Here is a 14,569-nt window from a genome sequence, read left to right on the forward strand (position 1 = left end):
CCTTTTATTTTACAAGAATAAAATATTTGCATATTTAGTTGGTGGAGGAATGTTTTGTATTATAATAATAAGACCTTGTAGTTAAGGAAAGTAAAAATATTTGAGCTTCGATGTGAGTTTGGTAAAACCACAATGTGAGCATTTGGTATCTGAGGCTTGGGGCACAATGCATTCGTGTTGGGCACTTATTAGGTGATGGGGTTGCCTAACACGGCCTTGGGTCTCCTGTAGAAAAATGTCAGGAAGCTGTGCTCCCTTCTCTGCTCCAATCTGGGGAAGATCAGAGACCTATACAGACTGGGAGGAAAACGGCTCGCTTTTATGTATGGTTGTTATTTAAACTGCAATGTGTTAGCACGCCACATCCTGTGCGCTTTCTAGTTTGGATTGGCTCCTTCTTTGGGTGCAGCCAAAGCCATTTGCATCTCCCACATTCATTGCTTGTGTATTTGTCTCAGTGAGTCCAGAAACAGATGAGAGGAGAGGGTGATAGTGGAAAATCCTGTCCTGTAGACGTGGCCTTCCACAATGCAGAGCTGAAGGTGGGACCCTGTGGAAAGCCAAGTTCATCCACTGTCCAAGCCCAGGCCAGGCTGCCAAGGGTTACAGCCAAGATGACAGGACCCAGATGAAGGGGCATCACCGGTCATGAAGGCTTCCTTCCAGGGTTCCACCAAGGCCAGAGGATGCAGATGCAAGTAGGTGAGTCCAGCCCTGCCCTAGGTTGTTTTCTGGGCTGAACACCAAGGTCTTCTAGCAGGAGGAGTGGGGCACAGAGGCATGGGCTAACGCAGACAGCTTAGGGAGGGCTTTGCAGTTGAACTGGAAACACCCAAAGCAGAGATCCCTGGGCATTCTAGGCCCAGTCAGATTCTGTCCTGTAGACCCCACTGCAGACACTCCCGTTTGGCTGAGCCAAGCTGGGGATGCTCAGAAACAGGGGTCTTTGAGATCTCATCAGTTACTCCATGTAATGAGGGCAAGACCCAGGGCTGTAACATGCAGATGGGTCCAGGGTCCAGCTCAAGAACCCAGTCTACCCACAAGAGTCGACGGCAGGCCCATCACATCCTAGAAGGAGGACTGGTCAACATGGAGTGACCAAGCCAGAGTATCTCTGCAATATGTCAACTATTCTGATGCCGACTCACCTTTTTTTAAAATTGAGATATGATTGACATAGAACATTGTGTAAGTTTAAGGTGTACAACGTATTGACTTGATGCATTTATATTGTAATGTGATTGTCATTGTAGTTCTGTGATGCACAAACGCCATCACCCTCCCTGGTCTGGACTTTTATCCCAGCACCCAGCTGGGTGCCCCATTGGCCCCAACCCCGGGGCCAGGTCCCAAGGTCTCTCTCCAGACTGATCAATGCCCTTAGGATTCTGCACATGCTGATGGGCCACCCTATTCCTCTGCTTCTAATGCCACTGGGAGAAGGTGGGGAAAGAACCCGTGTTAGTAGCACATTTTCAGTGCACTCATTACCTTGCTGGGACATTAAATGCTTGGAGGGAGCGTTTAGACTTCCATTTTAATATGAGGACAGGTTGGCATAAAGTAGCGTCACCATGCCCAACAGCAGATGGTTAGTTTGCGGAGTTGGGACTGACGGTAAAGTCACTTTGTGGCACAAACCCACGCTCTTCCTTGCCCAGTAGATGGCAATGAGGTCCACACCCAGGGGGTTCATTAGAGATGAGATCGGCCTTACTTGAGCATGGAGGAAAGAAATGGTAGCCAAGGCCCTCCTCTGTCTCATCAGCAGGAAGAGTGGACAGGATGGGAGAGTGTGCTTCCCCTTTGGGTGAGGTAGTTGATGTAGAAACCCCAAGACGGCCCCTGGCCAACACATCCTGTCCTCTTCTGTCAGCTGCAGGCTCCGTCCTTGCACCCACCGGCTCCAGGACGGCACAGGCAGCAGGGGTGGCCATGGCCCCTCACCCCACCACCATCCTGGGCCTCGGTGAGTCTGGAATGGAGGGGCTGCTTTCCAGGGACAGAGGGGGTGGGATTTGGGGAAGAGTCTGTGTCCTTGTTCAGTCCTCAGTCCAGTCCAGGAGACTCTGGGACCCTAGGGGAGCAAAGTGGTCCCCTCCGTGGGTCTGCCCCCTCAGCTGTGGCCCAGACCTAAGTCTGACCATGGAAGGTTCAGCCCTAGATGCTGGTTTCTGGGTGTGGGGACTTTTTCAGACTGGAAGAAGGACTGGGGAGGAGGACCTGCTTGGAAGAGGAGACTGGGGGTTTATCTTGAGACTTTCAGGGCAAGGAGAAAGACTGTGCTTAGATACGATGTTGAGGAGGGTGGTTTGGAAGCTACGGGGGGGCTCACGTCCGGCTCCATCAAATGCCCCTTGTCTGCAGCCCTGTGAGGAAACCAGGGGCTGGGCGTTTTCCTCACTGAGCTTCTCTTCCAGCGCCCTGCCTGGGCCAGATGATTCACATGCAAAATGGTGAGTCTACATTTAATCATTTCGTTTTTCATATATATATATTTAGTTTCAGGAAAAATATTATTTTCCCTAGAGTCCTCTCACGGTTTATCTTCAGATAAAATGAGACCCATAGATCTCTTTGTCTGCATCTGTCTGTCCCCACGTGGACTGACTCACTTATCTTCAGAAACCTTGGCTTTCTTTCACTTTCACAAACACCATTTTCCCCACTAGACTCCAGGCTTCCTCCCAGGGTGACATCTCCCTGTTGAGTGCCCGGCGCCCCCTATCGCTCAGCTTGGGTAATTCACGTTTGGCCCTGGGTGTCAGCTCAGTGCCTCTTCCCTCTGACTCCCAGAGGATGGGAGCTCTGCCTCCACCAGCCTTGATATTCCCACACTCACCCGCGGGCACGTATCACAGTGCGTAGCTGTGGATTTGCACAATTCTTTAATCAGCTTCTGTGTTTCAGCCCACGAAGGCAGGGACCCTGTGTGTGTTTCTCGTGCTTGTGGACCCAATGGCACATGGAGGGCATCCATGACTGGGGAGATAGGAAGTAAGACATGGAGGAAACACAGAATGAATGAATGAATGAATGAATGAATGAACGAACTTTTGCCAGCTCCTGCCTGTCTCTATCCCGGACTGCATAACGTTGATGCCATCTTCCTGTTTCAGGGCTACAAAGCCTCTCTTCCTCCCCACCCCCTACCCCAGCCTAGTTGCGACACATGGGCTTTTCAAAAGCCTTATTACAAGGAAATGGAAATAAGGCTGAGAAGAAGGTAGACAATACAGAGGGAACAGAGGTGGGAGGAAGGCACAGAGGACCTGCCCTGGAGACAGGAGGCCCAGATCGTTCCTACTGACTCAGACTCCTGCTTCCTTTTCGCCCCAATGACCTGGCCGTCCTCATCTTGTGCCTTCCTCCCAGCCCTCTTTGTCTCCCTAGAAAGAGGCCGTGCGCAGGGAGATATAACCAGGCCCCCAGGCTGCTCTGACACCTACCGCTGCACCCTAGAAAAGTCCAAGATGTGACCAAGACTAGGGGTCCTTTTGTCCTGTGGGGAAATAACTCTCCAGTGATGAGAATTCACACCCACCTGTAATGGGCTTGGGGGGTTTTGGGGGGAGGATAATGGAAATGTTCCAAAATTGGAGTGTGATGGATGCACAACTCTGTACAGTTGCTAAAACAGATCGAACACACTTAAAATGGGTGAATTGTGAGGTGTGGCGGTTTCCTCAGAACGCACCTGAGGTCCTGCTCTGCTTCCTCCCAGGGCCCCTGCCCCCACCCTCCCTCAGAGCCGAGCCAGGCCCTGAGGTCCCCTGGGGGTGGCCTGTGACCATCCTGTGCCGGAGCCCTGCTGGGGCTCACACATTCCGCCTGGAGCAGAAGGAGAACAGATCTGCATACATGGATCAGAAAATCACGTCTCAATATGGATCCCCAGGAACGGAGGCCCGATTCCCCATCCGTGCAGTGAGTGACGTCACTGCTGGGCCTTATCGCTGTGCCTATAGGAAAGGGTCTGAGCGCAGTGAGGCCCTGGAACTGGTGCTGACAGGTGAGGAAGTCCCCGCTCTACCCTCAGGTTTGTGCCAGGTCCCTGGATGCTGTCCCCAGCTGTGTCCTCTGTCCACAGGCTCCCTGCCCTCCTGGGGAGCCCCAGCCCTCTGGCTCCCCTGCCCGTCTGCACACGTGTCCCTTGGACTTCACACCAGGCTCAGGGCCCTGGAGTCCTGGACCCATCTGGACACCGTGATGGCCTGGACACTCAGCCCAGGATCAGGGTGGGCAGGGAGCTGGCCCTGCTGGGCTGGGTGGGGAGTGGGCTTCCAGAGATCAGGTGGGGACAGACCCCCTTCAAGGGAGCATGTGTCCTTTTGCTCAGGATGATGTTAAACCCTCCTTTTCCCTGAGTCCCACTCTGTGGGGGCCCAGGCCACATGTCCCCTGTGGTGAGGTCCCCCATCCACTGGGCAACTCACTTGGTCCAGGGGGGCCCTGACTAGAGCAGGACAGTGCTTTCGGGCCCCTTTGGGCTGAGGCTGTCCTTCCCTGTGTGTGGTCAGCCCCCGAGATGGTCTAAACTCAGGGTCCATCGGGGACACTCCGACACCCCTCCAGTCCTCCCAGGGACTCAGAGGAGCTGTTCCTTGCTGAATCTGGGAGGTAAAGAGGAGCATGGTGGTGGGAGGTGAGAGGGGTGTCCACCCCTCCAGCATATGTGTATGTATATGTATATATATATATATATATATATATATATATATATATATATATGATATACACACATGAAGGTCTGACAATTAAGTTTACAAACTTGTTGCAATGATGTTGCTAACCTTTTTTGATATGAGAGGGATTATTCATTATGAATTTGTAGCAACTGGACAAACAGTTAACTAGATTTACTATTTGGAAGTGCTGAAAAGGCTGCATGAAAAAGTTAGACGACTCGAACTTTTTGCAATAGTTTATGGCTCTTGCATCACAACAATGCACCAGCTCACAGGGCACTGTCTGTGAGGGAGTTTTTAGCCAGTAAACAAATAACTGTATTGGAACACCCTCCCTACTCACCTGATCTGGCCCCCAGTGACTTCTTTCTTTACCTGAAGATAAAGGAAATATTGAAGGGAAGACATTTTGATGACTTTCAAGATATCAAGCGTAATAGGACGATAACTGTCATGGCCATTCCAGAAAAAGAGTTCCAAAATTACTTTGAAATGTGGACTAGGTGCTGGTGTCAGTGCATAGCTTCCCAAGGAGAGTATTTTGAAGGTGACCATAATGATATTCAGCAAAAGGTATGTGGCACTTTTTCTAGGGTGAGTTCGCAAATGTAACTGTAATATATATATACTGTGCTGAATGTCATAAAGGGAAGCACAGGCAGTGATGTGTACACAGAGGGATCTTCCTGCCTCCTGCCCTTCTCCTTTTATGAGGAATCTCAGGGTTTCTTTTGGGACTGAGTGATGGCCACATGTGGCCTGTGAGTGGACGTTCAGTGTGCAGAGAGGCCAGGCTTGTTGTGGTGTGGAATTAACCCCTGGTCATTCATAAAAGGTGAAAGCGTTCACAGAATCTATAAAGGAAGTTTTTATTAAAGTTAGGGCAGAGAGAGAATGCCCATGGCAGTGTCCAAAGATGACACTGCCACAAGTTGTGAGGAGAGAAACACTGGTGGGGTGGGGAGTCGCCAGGGCAGAGTCCAGAGTCTGAGAGTGGACAGCTGCACTAACTGCAGGTTAGCTTTTTCTTATATGGGAAATAGGGAGTCGGTCAGGCAGGTTTGAGGGCTGACATCCTTCCTGGGGTCTGGTCTGTTTGAAGATGATGTTATCTCCAGACTCTGGACTCGGACTCAGCCATCGAGGTCTGGGGACTTTAATGTGTCACCAGTAAAAACTGCAAGAAGTTGCAGATTGGATTCCAGTGTCTGATGTCCAGGCGCCTGAGGATTAAGAAACTGCTCTCTTTAGGTTAGGATGTTGTTAATAAATGAGATATGGGTGGCCTTGAGAAAGGGAACAGACAGAGTTCTTCAGTTAATCAGCGAGGGGAGAAACAAAGAGCAAACGGATGAACATCAGGATGGATCAAACTTCAAACAAACTAAGTCTAATAACAGGTGGCTAGGCAGCGAGCTATGCAGTGAGTTAAACTGCAAACTGGCTAAGTCTCATTATGTTATAGATTTACGGAATTTCCCCACTACGAGGCTGAGGGGGACGGACCCCAGGCAGCCCTCACATACCTCAACCCTTCTCCTGCCCCTGTTCACAGGAGTCACCACAGGCGGCATCTCCACCCCCCTCACACACACAGCGACCCCCTCCTCCGCTGGTGAGTAGAGACCTCGGCCTGCAGAGGTTTTGGGGTTAGGGGGAATGCCTCTGCTGGGGTTCAGGCTCCAGGGCCCAGCCCTCTGCCCTAGGCTAGGATTAGGGACTGTGAAGGGCCACAGCAAGGGGCTGCCACCCTCAGGGCACTGGGTGTCACTAACATTCATAAGGCCCAAGACACAGCACTAACATGTTTGACTAACTCTGTGCCAGGCTCTGTGAAAGCTGTTATACCAACAACAGCCAATGTGGGACATCCTCGTCTGACCCCTAAGAGCCCCAGCTTTTCTGGATGTGCAGAAACGAAGTTCAAGACTGGGATTGGATGCTGTTCTTCCCAATAAGCGTGCAATAAACTCCTCCCCTACAATGAGAGTATTAATTCCCTGTGGCTGCTGTAACAAATTACCACACACTTAGTGGCTTCAAACAACACAATTTATTGTCTTATTGGTCAGAACATCAGAAGTCTGAAATCAGTTTCACTTGCCAAAATCAAGGTGTCCGCAGGGCTGCACTCCCTCTGAAGGCTCCAGAGAGAATCCATCTCCTTATCTTTCGCAGCTTCTAGGTGGTTCCTTGGTTTGTGCCCCCTTCCTCCATCCTCAAGGCGCACTGCAGCTTCTTCAAACCCTACTCTCTGACTAGGACTCCTGCTTCCGTGATCACATCTCCTTCCCTCTGTCTCTGACCCTCCTGCCTGCCTCTCATAGGACCCTGGTGATGACACTGGGCCCACCTGGGTAATCCAGGGTCTCCCATCTCCATATCCTTGACTCAATCACACTTGCAAAGACCCCTTGGCCACATAAGGTAACACACCAGCTGGTTCCAGGGATCAGACTTGGACACCTCTGGGGGACATTATTCTGTCTTCAGTGTCCAACCTCAACACTGCGTCCGCCCATGGGCTTCCTCTGGGCTTGAACACTTCTCTGTGAATTCTGACTTTCTCCTGCAGTGTTTCCTTCTCACACCAGCTTGTGAACTGTCAGATGTTTGAGAGTCTGATGAATTGCTGTGTCCTTAGGACCTCCACTAAGAGGAGGTTGGGTAAGAGGCAGTGGAGATGGGAAATGCCTACCCCCAGGTGTCCTGTGTGACAGGACTGTGGCTGCTCACCAGCATGGTGTCCTCCCTTCCTGGGCTCCAGCAAGACCACCTTTCCAGCCTCCCTGGCGTTGGGCGTGTCCAGGGATGAATTTTAGCCAGTGTGTGAGCAGGATTGATTCAGCTGCTTCCAGCCCTGGCCCATAAACCCATCCACATAAGGTCCTCACTGCTCTTCCCTTTGCTAGTGGATACTGATGTCCTGGGTGATCCTGGAAACCTCACATAAGAGGTGGCACCAGGTTCCCAGGATGATTATGCAGCAGAGTCTCTGTTCCCATTTGAATTCACCACGTTTCAGGTGTCTGTAAACTTGATGCTTTAACATCTGTCTTCCAGGTACATGCCAGACACGCCTTGTCCTAGAAGACCCTATGATATTCCCCAATCACTTTGCATTGGCCTCCTGCCTCCCTCATCGCCCCTCCTGAGCAAGTGACCTCTTCTTGGAGTCACTTTTCAAATATAACCCAGCCAATCTTTTGCCCACATCCCCACCACCTCCTTTGTGGGGCTGTCACACTCTGGGCCATGATCTGCTGGCTGTTATCACCCCACGTCCAGGTACCAGACAAGCAGCACCAACCCTTGCACTCCAGAGCCCTCTGAAACAATTAAACCAGACATCCCTAAGCCCACTTACCCTGTCTTGCCCATTTCTTCTTCTGGAAACCACCTGACAGGCCCTTGCCTATGATTTCCCCTCCCCTGCTACTGACCAACACTGGTGCTTCCCTGAGTGTCCCCTCCTCCTGGGAACTGTGAGTAACAGACTGTCTTCAACGGCCATTGTCTCCTGATTTGTCAGCCGATCCCTCCAATTTCCTATTAATCACACTATTTTAAACCTTCTCTCCCAAGTGAGTCATTAGATTTTGGGGTCCATTGGCTGTAATAGTTACGCTCTCCTAATCACACACATTCTGACAGTGAGAAAGCCGTGGTCCAGAGAAGGGGTGTAGCTGCCTTGGAGGCTGTTGGCCCAGAGCTCCCACCTTTGTGGGGTGCACAAAGCAGATTCCCCCGTTTTCCTGACTCTGCTCTTCATCTCTGTCCCACATTACATGGTGTCAAGTCCTCCCAGCCCTCTTGAATTCCACACGTGGGAGCCGCCCTCATGCCTCCCTGACCCCTGGATCACTGACCGTGGGGTTGTGTTGTGAACACATCCCTCCTCCCTTTCCCATGACACTGTTGTGTTTTTGTTTTTTTTCTTGAAATATAGTTTATTTAGTCTGATTCTTTCTGGGTCAGAGCATAACAAAGTTATAGTAAACATGTGTGTGTAAATATGTAGGCACACATTTGGTTATTTATATCTTATATTTTCTGGGTTTCTGGGGTAAAAGCATGTTTTATTTTATTATGTATGTACGTATGTATTTATGTATTTATTTATTTATTTAATGTGTGTGTCTGTGTTTCTCTTTTTAATTAAATTTATTGGGGTGACAATTGTTAGTGAAATTAGATAGATTTCAGGTGTACAATTCTGTATTACATCATCTATAAATCCCATTGTGTGTTCACCACCTAGAGACAGTTCTCCTTCCATCACCATATATTTGATCCCCCTTACCCTCATCTCCCACCCCCCACCCCCCTTACCCTCTGGTAACCATTAAACTATTGTCTGTGTGTATGAGTTCTTGTTTCTCATTTGTTTGTCTTGTTCTTTTGTTGTTTTTGGTTTATATACCACATATCAGTGAAATCACATGGTTCTCTGCTTTTTCTGTCTGACTTATCTCGCTTACTATTATACTCTCAAGATCCATCCATGTTGTCACAAATGTTCCTACATCATCTTTTCTTGCTGCCAAATAGTATTCCATTATGTATATATACCACAACTTCTTTATCCATTCATCTATCGAAGGACATTTTGGTGGTTTCCATGTCTTGGCCACCGTAAACAAAGCTGCAATGAACATTGGAGCACACGTGTCTTTATCTCTAAATGTTTTCAGATTTTTTGGGTAGATACCCAGGAGAGAGATTGCTGGGTCATATGGCAATTCTATTCGTAATTTTTTGAGGAACCTCCACACTGCCTTCCATAACGGCTGCACCAGTCTGCATTCCCACCAACAGTGTATGAGGGTTCCTTTTTCTCCACAGCCTCTCCAACACTTGTTACTATTTGTCTTGTTGATGATAGCCATTCTGACTGGGGTGAGGTGATATCTCATTGTGGTTTTGATTTGCATTTCTCTGATGATTAGTGATGTTGAGCATTTTTTCATATGTCTATTTGCCATTTGTATGTCCTCTTTGGAGAAATGTCTCTTTAGGTCCTCTGCCCATTTTTCAATTGGGTTGTTTGTTTTTTTGTTGTTGAGTTTCATGAGTTCCTTGTATATTTTGGTTATTAGCCCTTTATCAGAAGCACTGTTTGCAAAAACCTTCTCCCATTCAGTTGGTTGCCTCTTTATTTTGTCGATGGTTTTTTTTTTGCTGTGCAGAAGCTTTTAAGTTTCATATAGTCCCATTTGTTTATTTTAGCTTTTACTTCCATTGCCTTTGGAGTCAAATTCATAAAACGCTCTTTGAACCCAAGGTCCATAAGTTTAGTACCTATGTTTTCTTTCATGCAGTTTATTGTGTCAGGTTTTATGTTTCAGTCTTTGATCCATTTTGAATTAATTTTGGTACATGGTGACAGATAGCAGTCCAGTTTCATTCTTTTGCACGTGGCTATCCAATTCTCCCAGCACCATTTATTGAAGAGGCTGTCTTTAATCCATTGTATGTTTTTAGCTTCTTTGTCAAAAATTATCTGTCCATATTTATGTGGTTTTATTTCTGGGTTCTCAATTCTATTCCATTGGTCTGTGTGTCTGTTTTTCTGCCAATACCACGCTGTTTTGATTATTGTAGCCCTGTTGTACAAGCTAAAGTCAGGGAGTGTGATACCTCCATTATTGTTCTTTTTTCTTAAGATTGTTTTGGCTATTCGGGGTCTTTTGTGGTTCCAAACAAATCTGATGATTTTTTGTTCTATTTCTTTAAAAAATGCCATTGGGATTTTAATGGGGATTGCATTAAATCTGTATATTGCTTTGGGTAATATGGCCATTTTAACTATGTTGATTCTTCCAATCCATGAGCACGGAATGTCTTTCCATTTCTTTGTGTCTTCTTCAATTTCTTTCAACAACTCAGACAAAAAAAGCAGAGGACCATGTGATTTCACTGATATGTGGTATATAAACCCAAAACAACAAAAGAACAAGACAAACAAATGAGAAACTGAAACTTATAGACACAGACAATAGTTTAGTGGTTGCCAGAGGGTAAGGGGGGCGGGGGGTGGGGGGTGGGAGATGAGGGTAAGGGGGATCGAATATATGGTGATGGAAGGAGAACTGACTCTGGGTGATGAACACACAATGGGATTTATAGATGATGTAATACAGAATTATACACCTGAAATCTATGTAATTTTACTAACAATTGTCACCCCAATAAATTTAATTTAAAAAAAAAGTCTTATAGTTTTCAGCATATAGGTCCTTCACATCCTGGGTTAAGTTTATTCCTGGGTATATTATTCTTTTTGCTGCAATTGCAAAAGGAATTCTGTTTTGTTACTTCTTTATCTGAGATTTTATTGTTAGTATATAGGAAGGCAATGGACTTTTGTACATTGAATTTCTAGCCAGCAACTTTACTGTATTCATTGATTGTTTCTAATAGCTTTTTGGTGGAGTCTTTAGGGTTTTCTATATATAGCATCATGTCATCTGCAAAGAGTGATAATTTAACTTCTTCATTCCCAATTTGGATGCCTTTTATTTCTTTCTCTTGCCTGATTGCTCTGGCAAGGACTTCCAACACTATGTTGAAAAGCAGAGGTGATAGGGGACAACCCTGTCGTGTTCCTGAACGTAGAGCAAAGGTCTTCAGTTTTTCACCATTAATTATGAGATTAGCTGAGGGCTTGTCATATATAGCCTTTATTATGTTTAGGTATTTTCCTTCTATACCTAGTTTATTAAGTGTTTTAATCATAAATGGATGTTGTATCTTGTCAAATGCTTTTTCTGTATAAAGTGATATAATCATATGATTTTTGTCCTTTATTTTGTTTATGTGATGTATCACATTGATGGATTTGCGGATGTTGAACCATCCTTGTGCTCCAGGGATGAACCCCACTTGGTCGTAATGAAAATCTTTTATTTATTTATTTATTTTTTAAATTTATTGGGGTGACAATTGTTAGTAAAATTACATAGATTTCATGTGTACAATTCTGTATTACATCATCTATAAATCCCATTGTGTGTTCACCACCCAGAGTCAGTTCTCCTTGCATCACCATACGTTTGATCCCCTTAATGCATTGTTGTATTCGATTTACTAGAATTTTGTTTAGGATTTTTGCATCTGTATTCATCAGAGATATTGGTCTGTAGTTTTCTTTTTTTGTGTTGTCCTTACCAGGTTTTGGTATCAGGGTAATGTTGGCCTCATAAAATGAGTTAGGGAGTACTGTCTCTTCTTCAATTTTTTGGAAGAGTTTGAGCAGGCTTGGTATTAGATCCTCTTTGAAGGTTTGGTAGAATTCACTAGTGAAGCCATCTGGTTCTGGACTTTTGCTTTTGGGAAGGTTTTGGATGACTGATTCAATTTCGTTACTGGTGATCGGTCTGTTTAGATTTTCCAGTTCTTCATGGTTTAGCCTTGGAAGGCTATATGTTTCTAAGAACTTGTCCATTTCTTCTAGGTTGTTGAATTTGGTGGCATATAGTCGTTCATAGTATTCTTGGATGATCCTTTGTATTTCTGTAGTGTTGTGATAACTTCCCCTTTTTCATTTCTGATTTTGTTAATTAGTGTCTTCTCTCTTTTTATCTTAGTGAGTCTAGCCAAGGGTTTGTCAATTTTGTTAATCTTTTCAAAGAACCAGCTCTTTGTCACATTTGTTTTTTCTATTGTCTTTTTGTTCTCTATTTCATTTAGTTCTGCTCTGATTTTTGTTATTTCCTTTCTTTTGCTGACCTCGGGGTTCATTTGTTCTTCTTTTTCTAGTTCTTTAAGGTGTACTGTGAGGTTATTTATCTGGGCTTTTTCTTGTTTCTTGAGATAGGCCTGCAATGATATAAATGTCCCTCTTAAAACTGCTTTCACTGCATCCCAAAAATTTTGGTAAGATGTATTTTCATTGTCATTTGTTTATATGTATCTTTTGATCTCTCCTCTAATTTCTTCTTTGACCCAGTCTTTCTTTAAAAGTATGTTGTTTACTCTCCATGTATTTGTGGTTTTTCCTGCTTTCTTTTTGCAGTTGATATCCAATTTCAAGGCCTTGTGATCAGAGAATATGTTTGGTATGATTTCAATCTTCTTAAATTTGCTGAGGCTGATTTTATGTCCCAATATATGGTCTATCCTTGAGAATTTTCCATGTACACTAGAAAAGAATGTATAGTCTGATGTTTTAGGATGAAGTGCTCTATATATGTCAATTATGTCCATTTCTTCTAAAGTGTCATTTAGGGCTGACATTTCTTTATTACGTTTCTGTTCGGATGATCTATCCATAGCTGTCAATGATGCATTTAGGTCCCCTGCTATAATTGTGTTTTGGTCAATTTCTCCCTTTAGTTCTCTTAGTAGTTGCTTGGTATGTTTTGGTGCTCCCTGATTGGGGGCATAAATGTTGATGACTGTTATATCTTCGTGCTGTATATTCCCTTTTACCATTATGAAATGTCCATCTTTGTCTCTTGTTACCTTTTTTATCCTGAAGTTTGTTTTCATCCGATATCAGTTTGGCTACACCTGATTTTCTTTGTATACCATTTGCTTGGAGTGTCAATTTCCACCCTTTCACTTTGAGTCTACGCTTGTCCTTGTAGCTGAGATGTGTCTCTTGGAGACAGAATATGGTTGGGTTTAGTTTTTTGATCCAATCTGCTACTCTGTGCCTTTTTATTGGTGAGTTCAGTCCATTTACATTTAAGGTGATTATTGATATGTCAGGTTTTCCTGTGAGTCTATCTTTGGTTTTCTGGTAAGACTGTGTCTCCATTGTTTCTTGCCTTTTTGTTGTCTGTTATTTCTGTGTGGTGGTATTCTATGATGTTTCCCTCTGTTTTTTCTTTTATTAGGTTGTATATTTCAGTTCTGGATTTTTTTTTTGAGTGGTTACCCTTAAGTTTATGTAAAAGAAAGTTTGATATTTAGAGTATTCCATTTTCTTCAGCACGCTTACTTTCTCCATTCCCATATTCTGGTTCAGGCCTTTACTCTCCCCCCTTTCATGTTTTGTTTGCCACAAATTGTCCCTGTTGATGGTGGTCGAATAGCCTCCTTCAGTATTTCTTGTAGTTCAGGTCATTGTTAGAAAATTCCTTCAGCTTCTGTATGTCTGGAAAGGTCTTTATTCCTCCTTCATATCTAAAGGATACCTTTGCTGGATATATTACTCTTGGGGCATAATTTTTCTCAATAGTTGAATATTTGTTTCCACTCCCTCCTGACTTGTAGAATTTCTGCTGAAAAGTCTGATGGTAATCTATGGGGCTTTCCTTTGTAAGTTACCGTCTTCTTTTCCCTGGCTGCCTTGAGGATTCTTTCTTTGTTGTTAATTTTTGACAGCTTCAATACAATGTGCCTTGGAGAAGGCCTGTTGGGATTGAGGTAATTAGTGTTCTATTTACTTCTTGGTGTTCTATTTACTTCTTGGATTCAAGGATCCGGTTCTTTTCACAAGTTTGGGAAGTTCTCATCAACTATTTGTTTGAATATACTCTCTCTTCTCTTCTGTCTTTTCTCCTTCTGGTATACCCATTATTCTTATATTGCTCTTTCTGATGGAGTCAGAAAGATCTTGTAGAGTTCTTTCATTTCTTTTAAGTGAAGTCTCTTTCTTCTGCCATCCATGTCATTTCCAGATTTCTATCTTTGATGTCTTTCCTCCATCTGGTCAGCTCTATTATCTAAGCTGGTTATTTCATTCTTAATTTATTTTTTTCCCTTCCTTTCTTCCTTCCTTCCTTCCTTCCTTCCTTCCTTCCTTCCTTCCTTCCTTCCTTCCTTCCTTCCTTTCTATCTTCCTTTTCTTTTCTTTTCTTTCTTTCTTTTTTTTTTTTTTTGTTGGGGAAGGGGAACAGGACTTTATTGAGGAACAATGTGTACTTACA

General features: G+C 44.9%; 1 protein-coding gene across 2 annotated transcripts; it reads left to right on the forward strand.

The window, feature by feature from the left end:
• Positions 1-500: 500 nt before the first annotated feature.
• Positions 501-8,747, forward strand: LOC141567001 (leukocyte-associated immunoglobulin-like receptor 2). Of its 2 annotated transcripts, XM_074315851.1 has the most exons (6): positions 501-702; positions 1,880-1,972; positions 2,424-2,459; positions 3,728-4,015; positions 6,247-6,306; positions 6,519-8,747. In XM_074315851.1, the coding sequence occupies exons 1-6, from the start codon at positions 687-689 to the stop codon at positions 6,647-6,649; spliced, it is 624 nt and encodes a 207-aa protein (XP_074171952.1). In that variant the 5' UTR covers positions 501-686; the 3' UTR covers positions 6,650-8,747. The 2 variants fall into 2 exon arrangements, with proteins under 2 accessions (XP_074171952.1, XP_074171951.1); XM_074315850.1 differs by lacking the exon at positions 501-702 and having other exon boundaries at positions 1,766-1,972.
• Positions 8,748-14,569: the final 5,822 nt, after the last annotated feature.

Source organism: Rhinolophus sinicus, linkage group LG11 (genome assembly GCF_036562045.2).
Source record: "Rhinolophus sinicus isolate RSC01 linkage group LG11, ASM3656204v1, whole genome shotgun sequence".
NCBI lineage: Eukaryota > Metazoa > Chordata > Mammalia > Chiroptera > Rhinolophidae > Rhinolophus > Rhinolophus sinicus.

What these genes read in the sequence shown, in the direction of transcription:
- LOC141567001 (XM_074315850.1), top strand. Translation starts at nt 1,789, where the DNA reads ATGGGAGAGTGTGCTTCCCCTTTGGGTGAGGTAGTTGATGTAGAAACC. An exon ending in CACCACCATCCTGGGCCTCG is followed by an intron (nt 1,973 to 2,423) that starts GTGAGTCTGGAA and finishes CTTCTCTTCCAG; the next exon opens with CGCCCTGCCTGGGCCAGATG. An exon ending in AGCGACCCCCTCCTCCGCTG is followed by an intron (nt 6,307 to 6,518) that starts GTGAGTAGAGAC and finishes ACTCTGTGCCAG; the next exon opens with GCTCTGTGAAAGCTGTTATA.